The sequence below is a fragment of the Glandiceps talaboti genome, chromosome 20, assembly GCF_964340395.1.
Source record: "Glandiceps talaboti chromosome 20, keGlaTala1.1, whole genome shotgun sequence".
NCBI classification, from domain to species: domain Eukaryota; kingdom Metazoa; phylum Hemichordata; class Enteropneusta; family Spengelidae; genus Glandiceps; species Glandiceps talaboti.
Window position 1 is genome coordinate 2,232,477 of NC_135568.1, and position 21,672 is coordinate 2,254,148.

General features: G+C 37.0%; 1 protein-coding gene across 1 annotated transcript; it reads left to right on the top strand.

Moving 5' to 3' along the window:
• The first annotated feature begins 540 nt into the window (after positions 1 to 540).
• On the top strand, positions 541 to 4,536 carry LOC144450956 (sialate:O-sulfotransferase 1-like). Its single transcript, XM_078141715.1, has 4 exons — positions 541 to 679; positions 2,598 to 2,783; positions 3,188 to 3,400; positions 4,100 to 4,536. Exons 1-4 carry the CDS (start codon positions 541 to 543, stop codon positions 4,534 to 4,536), a joined length of 975 nt encoding a protein of 324 aa, XP_077997841.1.
• The last annotated feature ends 17,136 nt before the right edge of the window (positions 4,537 to 21,672 follow it).

Here is a 21,672-nt window from a genome sequence, read left to right on the forward strand (position 1 = left end):
GCAGTCTTAAGACATAGCCTAATTACCAAAACTCAATTCAATCCATCGTCACCGAAGTGTCCAAATTGAAAGAATAAAAAAAATTCATGAAGAAATATATTCGTAAATTGTTTGTTATTCCGTATTCCAAAAACAAATTTGTTTAAGGCTGCTTTCACAAAAACTTGTTAGGGGGGGGGGAGATTTTAGGGGGGGAGACTTGAAAATTTTGGAATATGGCAGGGGGGTACTTGAAATTTTTTTAGGGTTTTACAAAAAATCTCCCGACCCCCCCCCCCCTAACAAGTTTTTGTGAAAGCAGCCTAACCGGGACAAAAACTGTGCTTTGCTATGATTGTCATTTCCTTCATTGACAACATATAACAGCTGCAGTGTGTTATAGGATATATATTTCAGAGGCAAGGGGATTAAATCAATGTGTTACAACTCATGTAACACAAACCAACGATTGACATAGTCATGATGAGCATGAGTTCTGTGCGATTCCGCGGACGTTTGGTTTCCATTGCTATTTTGTTTTTTTCTTTAGTCATTTTTTTGATGGGACAACACTTCACTTTTGAAAGACCAAAACACTCAGATGTGTCGACCAAGGCTGAGAAAGAGACTATTTCTTCAAAGGAGGTATTTTTGCCAAACACGTCCGAAACAAGAACAGCTGCAGATTCCAGTGATAAAGGTGAGACATATAAGATTTTTCTTCAATATCCACACCATGCCGCCAAAAATAAAATTGACTTTCAGTAAATTGTATCTTCCCGACTGTTATTGGCCAAACATTGTTCGAATTGATTTTTGTAAACTATGTCTTTCTACTTGATCTCTACAGACAAGTTTTGATTTTCTGTCAATTGTGTCTTCTTTCCATTGACACTGCAAAATTTAGATTTTCTGTTTGTGTCTTCCCACCTAATTATTTGATAATAGTTCTTCATTCTGTAAATACTTGACACAGCTTTGGTAAATGGTATAAACGTTTTATGTTCACTGAGATGATATTATCAAATTACTGACACCTGTACTTACTAGCTACCAGTCACGTTATAATACTTTAGGAATGTTTCTTGTTACACTCACAGTACTAGTATGCTGGGCGTTTCTGATAGCAAGTTTTCCCTAACGTGGCTATAGCTACATATTCACCCTGTTTTGTTTCTACACAGTCTCGATTACAACCTGTACATCAAAGTAAAATCTTAGTGTAAACGCTGAATGATGTTGAAAATGAGGCCACGTTCATACGCTCACATAACCAAGGCACCACGATCACCCAAGTGTGGAATCTATCGCATGATAGAACAATAGTTTATTTGTGTCTATATTTTAGTTTGCCTATATCTTTATTTCCGTAGTAGTTGTGTGTTTACCACAGTTGTATTTTTAATCAAAATTCTGTTACAGCTGGTAACAATATTAAGTAAAGTGGGGATTGGGCAGGATTTCAGAACTAAAGTGACCCAGCCTGTAACTCTATTTTTTCTTCTTTATTTATTATAATTTTATTTGTTTAAAGAGTGGAGTTCTTCAACCGCAAGACCTGCTCTCCTAATGTCGATGAGAAATCTAGCAGTAAAAGAAAATGAAATGAATACAATTCCATTCATTAAAAGAACTGAACAAAATTACACAAAACACTGTTACAGAACACTGACGAACCTAAACCCCTGCACACTGACAATAATGAGCTTTTGGGATTATCTTTTTTCAATTTTTTGTCAGTTAATTATCATGTTATCGGTATATTTACTTACAAAAATATGACGCTTCCACGATTCCATGTAATGGGAAGACATGGTTGGACATTTATGACGTCACATTTGACTTTGATTTAAATATGTTCGAGCACGTACAGAATGCTTGCAAAGTTGCCTATATATAACCAATTAAATCAAATCAGGTCCATTCGTAACTCCTTCTCTCTCTACTAAACCTGCATTCATTTTTGTTTCGCTTCTAGTACTTTACATGTATTGTAACTGTTTCCTTTCTGACCAAAAATGTTCATCAGCTTTAACATTGTAGATCAAATGATTTACAAAGGATATAAAACACAAACAGTTCAAAGTTATTTTAGCATTGAGCGTTCGATCTGTATTGGTCGACGATTCTCATCAGAATGACAAATTCCATAGTTACAACTGACCACTAGTTCAGCTGTGCAGGGTATTAGGTTCATCAGTGTACATTTTATTTTTGTAAATTTGCTCAGGTGTCTCCTTCCTGGTTGCCACTCACACCTTATACTACATATGCTGCCGCGCGTACGTCATATAACTTATAAGTTATAACACGATGAAAGTTCGTTGCCCACGCTAAGTCTGACCCGTGAGCATCGAGTACGCCCCGTGGCGTGCACAAGAGATAAATTGCTGTCTGACTCGAGTGTGTAAGCTCGACATATTATAAGCTCGATTTTTATTAATAATTGAGAGACTTTTAATAAGCACATTTTTATTATATTGTGATGACAGCCCGGAATGATAGCACACTGAATAGATATATCGACTTTCAGCATATCACCTGACAGCTTGCATACATATAATACTACTTAATCGGTTAGTTTCAATTGACTAAAATCAACATTTATTTCATTGTAGGGCGACCAGTAGCACCCGTTCATCACCATGCCTGTACTGTTCAATTAGCTGCGCCTGGTACATTTAAACCAGTGGCATTGGCAAGTCTACCAGGATCAGGTAATACCTGGGTCCGACATCTAATTGAGGAAGCCACAGGCTATTATACCGGATCAGTATTTCACGACTCCACGTTGTACGAGAGTGGTAAGTTGTTAAGTGTCTGATGGCGCTATTTATTGCATTTCGGACTTTCATGGCATGCACAATCCAACACGATAAGGTTTTGGCACCGTTTTAACCATGGGGGGGGGGGGGGGAACCGAGATGGATGGTTTGAGGGTAGTCACCTTTCCCCCTTACTGGATGCGTTTTTGGACGGAAAACGGAAATGGGTATTCATATTTTATTCCAAATTAAAGCAAGGAAATCAAATAATCGACACGTTTGCATCGCTTTTCTGTAGAGTAGAGTGGGAGTAAAGGCCCCACAAAACTGGATTCTAGCTAGCCTAGTATTACATTCACAGATGCAAGAAGTGCGAACACTTTTAGTATAACCACAGTCAGTTTATGCATACACAATTTAATACTATCATTCTCATCTAACAGGTTTTATTGGTGAATATGAAGATAAGTATTCTGGAACAACACTGACAATAAAAACCCACTCACCTGGCACGAAAGGCCAATTTGCAGAGCTCACAGCTGCCATTTTGTTGCTACGTAGCCCCTTTGATGTGATTCTCACAGAAAGAAATCGACGGTCGACGAGAGACCATGTTGGATTGGCAACTTGGAAAGCCAGTTTGCGATTCGACACCGGTAAGTCGCTGTTGGGGCTGTAATGTTAGGGAGGGGGGATTTTCGTGGAGCATCCAATTTTCGCAACGAAAATAGGGTGAGGGGCATCCAAAATGTTTATGATTTATTGGAGGCCATTACAAAAAACAGTCAACGCTTTCATTACCAGAACATTTCGCTGGGAATGAAGTGGGTCCAAATGTACTCTGCTACTTCTTATTAAATAACGGAAACCCTAACCTCGAGTATATGTACCGTTGTATGTGTAGCTAAAGATTCATAGTCTGCCATCAGGTAATTCACTGGCACTAGCTGAACTATCACTGTCAGTGTCAGTGTCAGTGTCAGTGTCATTGTCACTGTCACTGTCACTATCATTTATTCCAATGACAAGTTTTTGCAATCATTCTGTGATAATGCCGAGTACATTTTTGCAGATACCTAGTCTCTGTTACCCAGACTCTCACCGCTGGGGCTCTCATATACGAAACCTTGCTTGGGGAGGTCTCGTAGGCTAGGCAGAGCCCCAAGTGGCTACAGTCTGGGTAACAGAGACTAACCTGATACCGATCTTTTACATGTCAATCTGCAATGACATTGAGTTGTGTAATCACTAAATTAGTCTGTGATGAAACTGAGTACAAGGCAATCTGTGACACTATGAAAATAATCGTTTTGGAAAAAAATCATTCGTAAATTTGGTATTTTCGTTGATTGCAGAATGGCAGGAGTTTGTTGATGATATTTTAAGCGGATACGAGAGGAGAGTCAGCAACTGGTTACTGCTGTCAGAAATGCCTGTATTGGTTGTACATTATGAAAACGTTAAAGCTGACCCTGTCAAAGAAATAGAAAAAATCGCCAAGTTCTTAAAATTCCCGCTAAGGGAGGAAAGACTTGATTGTGTGCGAGAAAACGTAGAGGGCAGTTTCCACCGAAATGTTACCGATTCAGACAAGGAAAAGGAGTATAATGTATTTACCACGAAGACGAAATATGACGTGTTGATGTCAATGAACCGAGTAGCGGCGATGTTACCTGAAACGTCACCGTTGCCATGGAAATATGCTCTGAGTCCATATCTAGGTAACTTACCAAATATTAAGTTAAACACACCTGTACAAAACCAAGAGCAAGACATTTCTACACCAACATAATTCACAGTATGTCTTTTCGTAGGAGAGTTTCAGCATCCATCCAAGTTTATTGCCACTAACCTGTCAGTAACCAGTAAGAAAATAACTTTGTACATCAACACAGTAAAATATGGGAGTGTGGTAATGGAATTTTGAGATTTATATCTTCTGGTAGTCATGTTTGATTAACAAGAAACGTAGACAAAGGAATAGAGATGTGACAGGGCTATCGACGTGTATGAAGTACCGAGACCAAACACCAGCCCGTTATTAGCAGGCAAAAATTGACATTAAATATGTGGCATGTGTTGCTATAACTTGCCTTCATGAAAGTATGCAATGTGAATAAACTTAGACACTGAAATAGTTGTACCATGAGATAATACTAGTAAAATACAAGGTTTTACATCCACTCAAGTTGATCGACACTGTCACTGACGTATCAGTAATAAATGAATAAGTACATGTCTTTAGGACAACAGAGGAAAATATGGGACTTTGAGATTTTAGATCTTCTGGCAGTGATGTTTGATTAACAAGAAATACAGACAAAGAAAATAGTAACTGTTAGAGATTAGTAGCATGTTTGGATATATACCCACACGTTTGATCCACCAACTATAAATGCATAGCAGTTGGTAACTGTCGTGAAACAGGGACAACTGTCATTGTATTATCAAGACACAACTTTACAATTCTAATCCCTTGACAGTTTCATCCACTTATTGAACTACCACAGTATCTGTTCATCAGTTACATTAGATCACTATATTTACATGTCAATGTTTAAGGTATCCCCAACGCCATATCAGTCAGTATAATTACCACGGCCATATGTCGGATAAATGAAAGATTGTATAGTTACGTCACTAGATGGCGCAATTCGGTATCAGCATTTTCGGCCTACAAATTACAATGATCATTCATATCGTTCATTCAGTACGTTCTATTTTTTTTTTTTGCAAACGTCAACGCTAGTGACAATCTCCCTAAGTTTAAACAGATCTGCAGTTTTTTTTTTCGTTTTCAAGGTGATATTTTAAGGTACTCATGAAGTTATTTTACATCAGTTTTGTTGACTTTTTTCTGTTAGTACCGCTGTGGCATCAATGAGTATTAGTAAAAACTCAGATATTCGGGAGTGAAAATAGTTGTGTGGTAGAACTAAACAATGATCTTTTATAATCCATATGAAACTACATGTGTACTGTTAATATGGATATTATGATAGTAATTGCGACAACCTAGGAGTCACTTATGGGCGTTTAACCATCACCCCCCCCCCCCCCGTCTGAGGTGAACAATCACGCTCCAAAATGGCTACCGAGATACAGCCTACTTTAGTGAAATGCCTCCGTTGATGTATTGTACTTTTTATGTATCATATCAAACTTTTATCCCATAAAATGAGATATTAAAAAAAATGTTTCTTCCTCAACTGTCGGCTTTGAATAATCTTTTCAGCATGGGTATCTATGTTCAACATTGAATGAACTGCCAAAAAAGGACATTTTACAATAAATTAACGTGACCAAATTCAAACTAGATTCGATTGTGTGTAGTTTTATAATATTTCTATTTGGGACGGAAACAATCATTTTCTCTTGCAAATCGCCCCCCCCCCCACCCCCAGCAAGAAAGATTGAAGCAGACATACAATTTCATGGCTGTCACCTACTACACTTAATGCAGATTTTGCTCATTTTTAACAGGGAAGGCCTTTTCAAGTAGTTCTAAAGTTCCGTCATATGTATAGACGTGTGTTATATACTTTTTTGTGTTTGCAAAACATTTGAGGACCCCCCCCCCCTTTTACTCCTGTAGCAACCTCCCCCCCCCCGCTATTTGTAGCTTTGCATTTTTTGAGTGGCCCCCCTCACCCCTCACCCCCACTACGGCCGTATAGACGGCTCCCTCCCTATGACTATGTGACTGTGTGAGCTCAGTAACTATAATGTACGGGTGCATTGATTGTCAATTTTTTTTTGAAATTGAAGTTGTTTGTGTTCGTGACAAACACATCGAGTCCCCGATAGCATAAGAGAAATACCAGAGAGTGACACACGTGCACCATGATGTCAGCCCCGTTTTCTCTGAATAGGACCACAGACAAGTGTCTGCGATTGTACAATACAGCCCTGCACTGAATAGCCTATGAATAGCCATTAGTTAATTCGTGCATAAACGTGTGATGGAACTCCGGCATTATTGTTTATTTACAAGTAGGCCTACAAAAAAGTCGCAAGCTCCGTTTCACTAAATTATGATCCTCCTGGTCTACTAACGGACTTGCTTTCTTGCTGAATAAACCACAATAAAAAACATGAAAGACAAAAACCATGCCGTGAGGACAGCTTGGCAGAAGGAAATACGGGGCAAAATAGACACGAGGTTTTGCGGTTTTTTAGCAAACCGCAACTATTTGGCCATTACGTAACTACTCTGGACGTACCGCCGCGATGCGACCTTGGTCACCTCGAAGGAACAACACAGACAGTAATTAAGGATGTCCTCTTTTCACTGATAACAATAGTGTGTATTTTTGTATAGATTCACTCATTCCACAAAGGTGTCTGGCGATCGGATAATCGCAGACATGTTACGTAACTGTGTTTGTATAGTACTATTAGTGGGCTTTTGTTTGAATGTCGACGTTTATTATTTGACATTTGTAATCCTGAAATGAACTTGGGGGACGTCGTCTCCATCTTTCGTTCCTATCCCTCATTAACAATCTTACACCCAAAATAATCACTCAAATGAAGTCCCGATAGTAGGTGAGGATTATGATATCGATATTGAGACCGTACTTCTCACCGCACTGTTTGCCTCAATCCATCTACGATATACTTGCAAAGACCTGACCTGAGGTAACCACACTTTTATGCAAATGAGTTACAATCGTTTCATGTGATATCCATCCGCTACACACAGCACAACGAAGTTTCCGTCACTATCAGAAAAAAAGCCAGTTGGAGAAAAAATGTGTCTCTCTACTGTCTGTTAATAATCAATGCGTGGGAAGTCGTACCTTTTATCGTTATCTCTTGTAGTAAGTAGGAACTCATTTACCTCCAGCGGACTTATATATAGTGGTAGACGTCCTAATTGACTGAGCTATTTCATCAATGTTTAGTTGTAGTTCAGTTGATGGCGCTGGTTTCGTACAATACTAACAGGAACTTACAACCCGGTGACTTAATAATCTACAGTCCTGTCACATTGGTTGGTCATCTGCACTTCAATACTTGAAAATATCACTGCAGTTCGAATATACAGGACCAGGCAGAGTAGAGGTTGCCAATAATACGGAGAGACAGGGACTCGGTAGTGATTATTTGGACGTGAACCAACTGTCTACTAGTCTACGATATCAAAACCTACTCAGTCTCAAGGTCAGTACAATACTAAAAGTGATCACGGGTTTACAGTAGTACAAAATACTTTCAATATGTGCCCATAGTGCATTCTCTTTATTTATTTTTCTGGCGAGTTCGTAGGATAGGCGACACTTCGTCCCAACTTTCGGTATCACAGGATTGAAACTTTGCTTTGCCGTATTTATTAATGTGAACTGTCGGCGGTATCAGAATCCCTTTCTCTATGTGACTGGTGTGGTTACAAATTGTGTGTATTTATCGTATGAACATGTGTTCCAACACGAGAAAAGAACACAACAATGTATAGCAATGAATCCATTCGGCGTGACTCGGGAGAGTTAAAATGTAAAGGAATATGTAAAACGTTTGAATTTCAATTATTTACAATCAGTCAAGTAACACAACCTTTTCCTAACATATCAATATTTACAATTACACTTTATAACCCCCAACCCTCATTCCGTTTTTGTCCACAACTCGATCGCCTCTCCTGACATTGAATGATCAAAGATAACGTAATATACAAATTGATGCAGACTTGAATAGCTAGCTTGCCCGACAGTGTTTATTTTCTGGTTTACAGGGTCGTATTTCCGCCTAAATATTTTGAAATACAGGACAATGTCGCGTCGACACAAGAGGTTGTCAGTACTCTGTAGTAACGTTCGTTAGTTTTGGAAAATTATCATTCGTGTCACGGAGTGCTACCTCCAGTGTTTTATGTGATCACTGTGAAGACGCGTCAGTATAACTAGTACTTATGAACAAGGTGTGGATAGTTTGAGTGACTCCAGCCTGTAGGGACGAATCGATTAGAAAATGAAAGTCGAGACGACCGCCTCGAAAGTAATAGACAATCGAGAGATGTGTGATTGTTGTCATATTTTCAATCACGTGGAATGGTCTCATCTTTCATGCCACGTACAACGCGATGGAGACAATCGTCTGGCATGATTTATGCTAGTCCTGCTTGCATACGGAGTAATCCGGGACTCGATTCTGACAATTGTCCCTGCTATTTCTCCCTACTATTTTTTTTGTTTAGAGTCAAGTCAGCAATATAGACTCGTGCACCGCCTGTAAGCAGGGCTAGATTTATGCTAACTGTACGCCGGCCATATAAAAAAATAGGGAACGATTTTGATTACAATAATGGCCATTTGAGTTATTCTAAATACTAGTAAGTTTACTTTTACTGCAGTGAAGTGGTTCATTAATTTTAGTTATACTAGTACTTGGAACTTTATACCTGCCATCATTTCTTTGAAAACTTACTGTTTATAAAATGAAGTTAAATTTATTACCTCTCAACAAATGTCTGACTTTTTAAAGTAATATCAGACATATTTAAGTTCTTAAAGATGAACTGAAAGATATGACTCATTGATCTAAAAAGGGGCACTCCCCTTCTAGCCTCCAAACTAAAGACTATTACAATGGTTTTTCAGTTTTGGGAGTCTTGTTAAAAAAAAACTAAAGTAAATACCATTCCCCCACCCCCATCCCCTGCATACCTTGGAATTCAAAATTCAAATCAGATGTGATTTCTAAATGTAATAATGACAACCCGGTAGGGATTACCAGTGATATCATAGGATGTAATGTGTATGGAAAAAAGGGAAAAAGCCGAAAAATGCTGAGTCAGCACTTTTCTAGTTGATATGTTATTTCAATGAATGAGTGAATGGGGATGTCAAATATATTAAGTGTAGAATTTTGGTGTTTTTACTGACAAGTTATCTGCAACAACACTTTGATCACAGGTTATAGATCTAGGCATTGTCATAGGTCAAGTTATCTGCATCTACCTTGCCTGCAAAAAAACCAAAAAAACCCCCCCAAAACTGCCAAAATTTAAATGACATGTGATTTCTTATAGATACATACAGAGACACACACTACAGAAAGTGTACATTTATGTGTTTAGCATATGTACACACACACACACACACACACATACACACACACACACAATGTATGTACATACGTATGTACATACACACACACATACACACTTGCCAAACAATGAAAATGTACACATACTCTGTTATACACATACACCCCCACATACTATACATTTTTCCACATAAAGCACTAACCCACACAGAGTGTTTGTTTGTATATAGCAATTTCTATGTTATGAAACTGCTTGCATATAGCAACCTACCCATGGTCGTTATTTTGAAATCTAAACTGATATTATTCACAATGTCTTGAGTCTGACTCACAAAGATAGACATAACATTGAGAGATCCACACCCATGGGTTAAAAATAACTTGAATGTGTAGAAATTTGTAAACTGTGCCATTTTGGGTATGCTGAAGTCAGTGTTACACATACACTAGAGATTATGCATACTCAATGAATACCAAAAACAATATTCCATACAAGTATTCAAATGATATGCAAATTACTGTATTCAAATGATATGCAAATTAAATGCAAATGTGAAGTGAGTGCTGGTGTGGGTACTCAGGGTATTTGTACTCATGCTTGCAGTGTTTTCTGCTGCACTTTCACACATAGCGAATGTTTGTGCAAATACTATGAGTATCTCACTATCATGGGATTCTGTCATAATTATTTCTGTAGAAGTTTACTCAGTACAACAAATATAAAAGACGTTTATTATACCATTTCTTCAGACATGAAGATTCTTCCCCGGCTGGCCATCAAATTATTTGAACTACTGAAAGAAAACAACAACAAAGAAAAACCTGAACAATTAATTGGGGAGGGAGTGATTTAAATGAAATTGAAATTGAAGGGGGAGGGGATGGTGTGCCCTCTAAGCAAATTTGACAGTGTTACACCACTCAGTGACAACAATTCCTTGTGACGCACCAAGACCATAATCGTCCTGGGGCTTCTCCCCTTAATTGATGTATATGTGCCGCCCTTTTGGGTGCATTTTCTAGCCCTTTGGTGTAAAATGGGATGTTTTTTTTTTAGCTGAAGAGTCTAAAACGGGGTCCACTTTGCATTGTTTTCGATTTTGCTTGATGATGATCCCATCAGTTATATGCAAATTATGTCTAAAAATGTGGGGTTTTTTGTAAAAAACTATTGAGCAGATTGGGTTGAAATATGATGGGAACATTTTTAGTGGAGTTTAGAATAAGAATTGTTCATGACATGATGATCCCATAAGTGATATGCAAATTAGGGTGAAAATGTGTCTTTTTCGTCAAAAATCTATAATTCCAAAACTACTGAGCAGATTAGGCTGAAATTTGGTGGAAACGTTCTTATGGGTGTTTAGATTAAGAATTGTTCATAACATGATGATCCCATCAGTGATATGCAAATTAGGTCTAAAAATGTGTCTTTTTTGTCAAAAATTTATTGTTCCAAAACTATTGAGCAGATTGGGCTGAAATTTAAAGGGGATGCATCTGGGTTTGTGTAGATGAAGCTGTATTCATAACGTTCTGATCCCATCAGTGATATGCAAATTCGGTGTAAAAGTCTCAATTTTGGTCATAAACTTATATCTTGAAACTGCTTGGTGAATGGGTTGAAGTTATACAGTTAAAAGGAGAAGGTGCAATAACACAGACTGGTGTTAATGTGCCACTCAGTAGATGGTTGGAAAGTGACCAGGGCAATTTAGGGTTTCAGGTCCAGACATGATGTGTAGGAGAAGTATTAAATACCAAGGCCAAGTCTTTACAGATCAAAGAAGGATTACCCAGTATCTGTTATTTGTACTACTATGTGAGTAGTGATTACACAACTCAAGTGGAAGCGGTGATTATATATTCTTAAATTGGAAGGATTTGTTGATACATGTTTGTTGTCACTGTTATCAACTGATACGATTGGATAGTGACACTGATAGTTTGGATCCTCTAATGATAGCCAGATTTTGTTGTTGTGAATCAAAACGAGAAAAACTGGCATTTCTTGTGAGTTACCACATAGTTAAGAGATAGGTGAAAACCAAATTTTGGTGTGTTAATAGAAGGTCAGCCTAGAGGGCAGACTGTTTGGATCTCAGTATGTTTTTCTTTCAAGATGCCACAATATAGTTTCCCTAACTGCTAGATGTAGTAGAATGATGGAGTCTTATTTAGGTGGTCCTCACATGTGCCAATCTTTTCATTTATTGCCAGTCTTAAGGTGGTCCTCACATGTGCCAAACCTTTCATTTATTGCCAGTCTTATACAAGTCATGTATAGGGTGATTCTTACAAGTGTCACACTTTCATTAAATGCTACATGTACATGTAATAAAGTGATAGTCTTAAGGTGGTCCCAGATGTGCCTCAAGTTTCATCGCTATAGGTTGTGCAGTGTCTTAAGATGGCTTTTACAAATGCAACATGTCATATTGGCAAGCATGTTTGTGATGGTAATGCTATACTGTATACATTGTCTTTTGTTACTTTCTATTAAACTTTGTTACTCATGATTATAACAACTGCATTTAGTTGAAGTATTTTGTCTGATAGAAGTTGACTGTGAATGCAGTGGCTTTTTTATCTCATTCTTAATTCAAGTACTTTTCATTATGTGGGTATATAGTTTGGGGCAAACCACAATAATAGGTTGTAAAATTGAATGTAAGTACACACCCTACCCTAGAGGCAATTCAGTTTGGTATTGAAAGGTATGAGACAAAAGTGGTGTTACTCAGTCAACAGCTGTCTATACTCAGATTATATAGTGAATGAACTCAGGCAAAGCTGAGGGCTGTTACTTTGGGAATAATATGATAGAGCCCTATGCGCCACATACTGACATGGCAGTAAGCAGTATCTCTCACGCCATGCAATGCCATGCCACACGCCACATACTACACTGTGGTAAGCAGTATCTTTCACGCCGTGCAATGCCATGCCACACGCCACATACTACACTGTGGTAAGCAATATCTTTCACGCCATGCAATACCATGCCACACGCCACATATGGTGGTAAGCAATATCTTTCACACCATGCAATGCCATGCCACACGCCACATACTACACTGTGGTAAGCAGTATCTTTCACGCCACGCAATGCCATGCCACACGCCACGTATGGTGGTAAGCAGTATCTTTCACGCCACGCAATGCCATGCCACACGCCACGTATGGTGGTAAGCAGTATCTTTCACACCACGCAATGCCATGCCACACGCCACATACTACATGGGGTGACACAATCTCCTATCATCTATGCATCTACAGCCATAAGAATGGAAATGATTATTATAATATGTCTTGGAATGGAATACGGTCCCCGACTATCGTTCTATTAAAACCAATGTTTTCTATATTACTCTACCAAACAGCTGTTTTTCACACCTCAAGTTTTATTCTAATGGGAACTTGTCCTGTAATTAAAAACATTATTTTCTTTCTTAACTTACATGGGTGCAGAATACGATAAAACAATGAAACTTTGGTAAAGGTCGTTGACACCATAACAAGGAGTAGACATTTGACCTAGTTATTAAACTAGGTTCGGTACGGCTATTCATGTAACATAAGTGGGGTGTTCATCTATAGATTGGTTTACAAACCCAAACAGTTTTCAATAAGTACCGAGAAGGATGTCTTTAGCATTCATGTCATAGTGATGCTTGGAAATGGATGGAAGAAAAGACAAAAAGTCCATGCATAATTCTTATTAATTCTCGGTGTATTTAAAAGCATGATATGAAATGTAAAGGTAGTCAGTTATTCATAATTACAGGTAGTTGCCAGTGAAAGTGATGAATGTTTTCTTAGAGCTTGCTAGCTAATTAGTATTACAGGGCTTGAAATTAACGTTAGTCTCATGTCCACAGACTACCAATTTTTGTGATGGGGTTACCATAATTTGCAGACAGTAGCCCACTCAGGCTACCACTGATTATGCAATGATTTAAAGGATGGAAGATTTACAGACATAAAAATATTTTAATAACAGATATATTTCCAATAGAGACACTCTGTTTTTAGTTCAGAAATATAGGACTAGTGGTTACCATCCTTGGGCTACCAATTTCTGAAATTGGTAGCCCACTGGAACTACCGTTTGGGAAAAAGTTAAAAAATGTGTAAAAAGTTTGTTATTGTACGTACAATAACATTTATGAACAATTTACAATGTACTGACTTACAGACACAAATTTGGTCTTTGTTGTTTCACATTGATTTTTCAAGTAGGAAGCCATAATAAAATTTGTTTTATACATTAAAAATCCAAAATAAATACCCAATCCTCATCCATATGGTCACTTTAAAGTAGGATTATGAAAGTATCACCAACATGTACAGATACACTTACTGTTTTAAAAACATTTTTTTTTAAAATTTTAACCAACCGACCAGTCCAGCATTTTAAGATGTTACGATGAGAAACATAACTATGTATGAGTGGTTTATATGTGAAAGTGAGGCTTTTGATCTCATTCTGTTGTCTGTATGTCAGAAGTAGTTCAAAAGTATATATTATAGTTTTGTTTGCTATAATTGTATTACAATGAACCTATAGTGGAAATTATTTTAGAAAATGCAATAAAAATGACAACTCAAATATGTCAACATTTTATGAAAATTTGTAGATCTTAATGTAGCAGGATATTCAGATGATGTGTGTACTTGAACTCTGAGACAATGTCAACTTTATATATTATTAGAAAATGGGGTATTGTTCAACTTCAACTAAAAGTGGTGTACGTCTGAATATACAGATTCATAAGCAAGATTTAACATTTCACATAGTGGGACCTGCAACCACTAGTTCTGTCAGCAGGACCACTGGATTTTTTAAGGCACTGGTCCGGGGACCACCAGTTCACAAAATGATTTGTTCACCCCTGGACGTCAATGTGTAGTTATGAATAAAGAGTATTTTGGCACTTTAAAACAAAACAGTGAAAATATAAAGAAAAATATTTAGTACTTTGAGCATTTTGACAGTACAAATTGCATCAGAAATAGCAAAGATTTATTTTATCAGACATTTTTTTCAATAATTATTATTTTTTTGTGCTGGGAATGGCTCCCGGAGTCCCAGCGATTTTCTTTTTATGCAGACATATACACATATAAACACAATCGCACATTTCTATTGAAATCTGAGGCAGGATTTATTAGACATTGTATAAACTATTTGCATGATGTTGTCACTGACCTTGTACAATTACTAGATTTAGGGATACAATACAAAATTTGATTAAACTGCAATAAATCAAAAAAGTGTGTCCCTGAAAATTTGAAGTCATCCACAAATTTCAACAAAAAAACTGAAAAAAAATAAATTAAAAAAAAATTGGTGCAAACTGTATCCTAAGAAGTGATTTGTTTGGGATAAAAATGTGAATTGGGAAAATGTTCCTAACTTGCAATAAATTAAGTCTGGTCATGAAAATTTGAATTTATGTTGACAAATTTTATCTACAGGTTTCAAGAAAAACCTAAATTTTATCAATATCGATACAAACTATATTCATATTTGAAGTGTTTTGTTTTGGATAGAAAAGTGAGAATTTGCGGTAAATAACAAATTCTGGTCGTTAAAATTTGAAATTGCCTAAAAATTTCAACAAAAGGTTTCTAGAAAAAACCTAAATTTTATCAATATCGATACCGACTATATTCATAAAAGTGTTTTGTTTAGGATAGAAGAGTGAGAATTTTCTACAAATTGCAGTAAATAACAAATTCTGGTCATTAAAATTTGAAATTGCCTAAAAATTTCAACAAAAGGTTTCTAGAAAACCCTAAATTGTATCAATATCGATACAGAGTCGTAAAAGTGTTGTATTTTAGATAGATGGGTGAGAATGCTGTTACTGGCAGCACAATATGGTACTGTTTTGGTTACATCCTGTTTTATAGCTAGATGTGTCCTTGACCGTTTTAGCAGCTTGTCTTTTTTCTCGGCTTCCTTTATATTATTTTTATTCTAACTGTGTGACTACATTGTTTGACTTGTTTCTGAAACAATATAATCACGATTGAGAAATGCATTCAACTGCAGAGACTGATGGAGTCTTATTTTGCTGTGGATGAGTGAATTTCTGGAATATTTTTAGAAATGTGTTATAAATGAGGATCACCATGGTGATGTCATGGGAATGATTGAATGATGATAAGGTATGTATAACAACCTTAATGAAAATAACCTCATTCTAGTCAGAAGTAGCATACACAAAAATGAACGCTAAAAATATTTTCTCCCGGAAATTTGATCTTATCAAGGTTGATTTGTGATCACACATCTCATTAACTAAAGATAAAATTTAAGGTGACATTTTGTATAATGGTAGCACTAGATGAAGTGTACATTTTAAAACCCATGGATTCACACTTGTGGATCTACCTGAGTTCCCCAGTCATTTTACCAGGGTTCCCTACCATAGAGTTTTTGTTAGGGGTGGTAAGTAGGTAAAATTTACCTGGGTTCCCCTGTCATTTTACCAGGGTTCCCTACCATATAGTTTTTGTTAGGGGTGGTAAGTAGGTAAAATCTACCTGGGTTCCCCTGTCATTTTACCAGGGTTCCGTACCAGTGTTTTTGTTAAGGGTGGTAAGTAGGTAAAATCTACCTGAGTTCCCCAGTCATTTTACCTGGGTTCCCTACCAGCGTTTTTATTAAGGGCGGTAAGTATATAGGTAAAATCTACCTGAGTTCCCCAGTTATTTTACCAAGTTCCCTATGAGTGTTTTTGTTAAGGGTAGTAAATAGGTAAAATCTACCTGAGTTCCCCAGTTATTTGACCAGGTTCCCTGCAGTGTTTTTGTTATGGGTAGTAAGTAGGTAAAATCTACCTGAGTGGAGTGGTGTGGGGATAGAGTGGTAAGGGGGGTGGGATGTGGGTTGTTATTATGCAGTATTCTTAAAAACATTCATCAGGTTGGTAAATATCGTAATGATTAGTTCTTGTATCACAACCTAGGGTTCTAATTATTTACAAGTAACGTTTCACCAGTTCTGGTGAGCAGGCTTTGCCAAACTCAGTGTCTGCTTAACAAGAAGGCCGGCTAACGGACAGCTTGACTAATCCTGTCCATATGAACAAGCAAAGTGTTACTTGACATGTGAGTATAATAAAAAACCTGTGGTCCTGACACAAGAACTTATTATTACTAATGTTATGCAGTGTTTTTGTAAAGGGTGCCACTATGGTAGGTATTCATTGAGCTGGTATAGTATGACAACTTAAAAATAATACAACAGTACTTGTCCACAACATATCGTATATGTTAACTGGTTACCACATTTTTCTGTCTAAGAGTTGTTACTAACAGGTGTATGTTTTCAACATAAAGATCACATAAAGTGTTCATTTAATCAATTCTGAAGCCAATTTGTATACCATTGAAGTGCATTCACGCCCAAAAGGTGTCACAAAGTGTTACCTTGACCTTGAACATTGTTATATATACATACAGCTGACATCATTCAAATGTCAAATGTCATTTTTCTCTCTCTACTGTAGAGGTAGGTGAATCAACTCATACATAGACTGGAGAATACAGCTTGGGCCATATGTTGTGTACATGTACATGACACACAACATAAGGGGTTTTCGGTGGCCGAGTGGTTAAACCACTTGCCTCTTACCACTGTTGTCAGGGTTTGAACCCATTTAGGGTTATCAGTGGCCGAGTGGTTAAACCACTTGCCTCTTACCACTGATGTCGTTGGGGTTAAATTTACCACGCTATAAGTAAGAAGAGTGTCATTCAGTTTGACTCTACTGAACAACGCAGGTTTTCCCGGGTTTGACTCTACCGAACAACATAGTTTTTCCCCGGTTTGACTCTACCGAACAATGCAGGTTTTGCCCCAGGTACTCCGGTTTCCTCCTGCTTTAACACTGAACCCATTAGGGATATGGCCCTCACTGGACTTCTTGGGTTATAAGTGTTTATATACTTAAAGAAATATGCAGTTTAAATGCAGATTATTATTATGTAGGATAGTGCTTGCCACGTTAGAACTCACAAACAAAGACAGAGTAAAGAGAACTGAAGACAAAACAAGGACATCCATGGCCCAATTAATGTATATTATGTTGTCTTATAGTAGTATATAGGCTATTTCAGATCTCATAAAGGCTAGTACAGAGAACACTTGATTAAGACAAAACTAAAGAATACTGGTCCCAGACCAATGCTGTGTACTGTGACACTAAGCTGTTTCAAAACTCAAAAACTATTATGCAGATTGAGAACTGGGAATTAAAACTCGATAAATCTAAAGAACATATAATACCCTCTAGGCTAGCTATATTTTAAAAACTAACTTGGAAATCTTGATAAATCTAAAGAACACATGGGTTCAATGCTTATATGTTATAATACTAGCTCTATTTAAAAACTTATGTAGTGGACATGAAAACTTTATAAATCTGAAGAAAATATACATTTTTGTATTCCCAATATTTATATTACAATACCATGGACTATTTCTAAACTCTACATGCTTACAGGAAACCGTGGCATATATAGGGTTAAAGTTCTTTAGAGTACCCACCATGGCAAGACTGAACTGACAACTCATGGCCTAAAGGCTATTTCAGAACTCAAAAACTAGATACAGCTAGAAAACCGAGAACACTTGATAAATCTGAAGAAGACGATAATGGGCCCAATATGTCCATGTATGTATTGTTACGATAGTTCAGAAGTTAAAAATTAAACAGAATAAGGATTGATCTGAGCCTGTCAGGTTAGGATTAGACTTAGGGTTGATTAAAGTGGCCATATGGATGAGAATTTGATATTTATTTTGGATTTTTATTTGATAAAACAACTTCACCATGTTTTTCTACTTGAAAAAATAATGTGAAATAACATATACCAAGTCCATGTTCGCAACTCAATAAACAGCAAAACACTAAACAATGTGTAAAATGTTTGTTATTGTACATACAATACCAAACTTTTTACACTTTTTCTATCTTTTTGCAATGTATCGAGTTATGAACATGGACTTGGTATATGTTCTTTCGAATTATTTTTTCAAGTAGAAAAACATAGTGAAGCTGTTTTATCAAATAAAAATCTAAAATAAATACCAAATTCTCATCCATATGGCCACTTTAAAGACAATGACAGGCTTTATATCCTATGCAATGTTTTTCATGTAGAAACTAGCCTATAGTGCTCTTTCTATGTGGTGATATCGTAAATTCTTTATTCACCCTAACTTGATAAGAGTGTATGCCTGTGTTTTCTCAACGTCAGTATTGATACATGCCGGAACAAAACATGGACAAGTTGTATGTAGTCAATCTGATTGAAATCTGATGTGGGAATACGGCTTGATGGAATATTTACCTCTATTTCCTTTGTATGTTATTGTTTGTCTTTGATTTGTTGTTCTGAGACTCAGTGAGAGTGAGTATTTTGCGATGGGAAGGAAATGGAGTTAAATAAAACAATCAAGTCATATTCCTACTGTCATCATGGAGTGTGGAGTCATGATGGGTGAATGGTTAGCGTGACCGGCTTGGAATCTACAGGTTGCAGGTTCGAGCCCTGTCGCTGCCTGCTGTTTGTTTCTGACGGTGGCTAAAGTCCTTGGGCAAGATTTGAACCACGACTGTGCTTCAGTCAACCCAGCTGTATAATTGGGGACCTGGTAGGATGTAGGTTGCAATGTGAAGGCTTTAATCCTATGCGCTGAAATGGCTGCAATGGATTGTATGCTCCCCGGGGAGTTGAGGAAGACTGAAGGGCCGTTGTGCCGTTCTGATCCGAGCCAGGGGTAATAAATTGTAAAGCGCTTTGAATACGGTGTGGGAAAGCGCTATATAAGAACCCAACATTATTATTATCAGATTGAACTCTTTCTTATATTAGTAAGTGTAATCCTGTACATTTACAAGATAAAAGTTTGGCATTATTAGCCAGGTAGACAGACAGACAAACAGACAGACAGACAGAGAGACAGATAGACAGGTAGCCAGACAGACAGCTGGACAGACAGACAGACAGACAGACAGGCATACAGACAGCCGGACAGATAGACCGAGAAACAGACAGTCAGACAGCCAGACAGACACAGGCATACAGACAGCCGGACAGACACAGACAGACAGACACTGAGACAGACCAAGAAACAGACAGCCAGACAGACCGAGAAACAGAAAGCCAGACAGTCAGGGGAGGGAGGGGTAGTTATTCATTTAAGTGCCATCCTAGGTTTTAACACTTGTAACAAATTAACTTGTATAACAAAGCATGAAGTAGGTGTTCTCAGAATATTATCAAGAGAGCTCAGTGATCATACAGGCTTAATCAGAGAATGGATTATTTTGGGATTATACTTGTATAGGGCAAGCCTGTAGATATCGGTGGAGTTTATATTATATGCCTTGCTAAGTCCTTCCATACCAGTACATTATACTATTCTAACAATAGAGGAAGGTTAAAGAAATAAAAAAAGATAATAAAAGAGGAATGAATTGAAAGATTGATAGCTGTATACTATATAAGGTCACCTGTCAAGGTCATTGACCTCTTAATATCTTTTTGCAGCTTACTTACCAATTAGCATATATGTCTGCCATTCATGTGTGACTTTACAGTAGCAATTTAAATAAATAAACATTGATTGACATGCCAGTATACATTGCAAAATTGCTTTATTATTGGATTATATATGTTCCTTTATAGGCCTAATTGTGGTTCAGGGTTATACTCAATTTTAGAATAGGTAGGGTAGGTAGATTTATTTTGATTTTGTTTTTTTCTGTGTTAGTGTCTAGTTCAGGTTTTCCGTTTTTTTCCAAATGGTCTCTGTGTTGTTTATTTCATCCTATCAGATATAAAGCCATGAAGAATAGTTTTAGAGTGTCTTTTTAAGTTGATAGCAGTTTCCGCATCCACTATATTTCATGAGACTTCACATTTTTTGCGATTTTATTATTTTTTTCTCAAATACGTAAAAAAAGTTAAGAATCGGCAATTGAAAGCTAGGTGGGGTCAGGTAACTGAAACCAAGCAATTATATTTTTTAGGCCTTGTCACTGGAGATACTAGTATGTTAGATTGTGCTTTGGTAAGATGTTATGAAAGACAAATTAACTAGATCATGTGGTGTGTGTGTGTGTGTGTGTGTGTGTGTGTGTGTGTGTGTGTGTGTGTGTGTGTGTGTGTGTTTGTGTGTGTGTGTGGTGGGGGGGGGGTTCCATAAGTATACAGAGATACTTTAGCTTGATATACAGATTGTAATTCAAAGCTACACTTAGCTGTAACTGGGGTAATATTTTTTTTCAAACTAACAATCAATTTATTCACAGAAACTTGTTAAATTACTAATAATTAGACATGTATATGTTAATTAGGGTTGATGTTATACATGGCGCTACTGTTACAGAATAAAATCATGATTACTTAAAGTACTGCTTTTTGGGTATGGGCACAAAAATTAATTTTATTTTATTTATTGTACATACCATATTATGTGACTGTACAGCTACTCAAATATGCTTTAACTACAGGGTGTACAATAATACATTGAAGCTGTGAAAACTGTCACTGTACATTGAGTACAGTTGTATTTAGATGTATGACCCTACTCTATTGGCCTATTTGTGTTGGATTTAAAGTGAATTAACAAAAGGAAATTGTGACAGTTTGAAAGTGATGAATTAGGCATTTTATAATATGCATTAAATCTTTCAAAAGAAAGGTAATGTACGTATATATGTGCAATGGTTACAATTCATACATACATCAGCATGTGATTGACCTCTTCAGAGGCCATGAAGGTCAGTGACCTTTTACAGTCGCTATGACAACTAATGATAATATAGTATTGAATTTATCTTTGTTAGTGATTTTT

Excerpts from the sequence above, each read along its gene's own strand:
- LOC144450956 (XM_078141715.1), top strand. The coding sequence starts at position 541 with ATGGGACAACACTTCACTTTTGAAAGACCAAAACACTCAGATGTGTCG. Across the intron at positions 2,784-3,187 it reads CTCCACGTTGTACGAGAGTG|GTTTTATTGGTGAATATGAA; the intron begins GTAAGTTGTTAA and ends CTCATCTAACAG. Across the intron at positions 3,401-4,099 it reads CAGTTTGCGATTCGACACCG|AATGGCAGGAGTTTGTTGAT; the intron begins GTAAGTCGCTGT and ends CGTTGATTGCAG.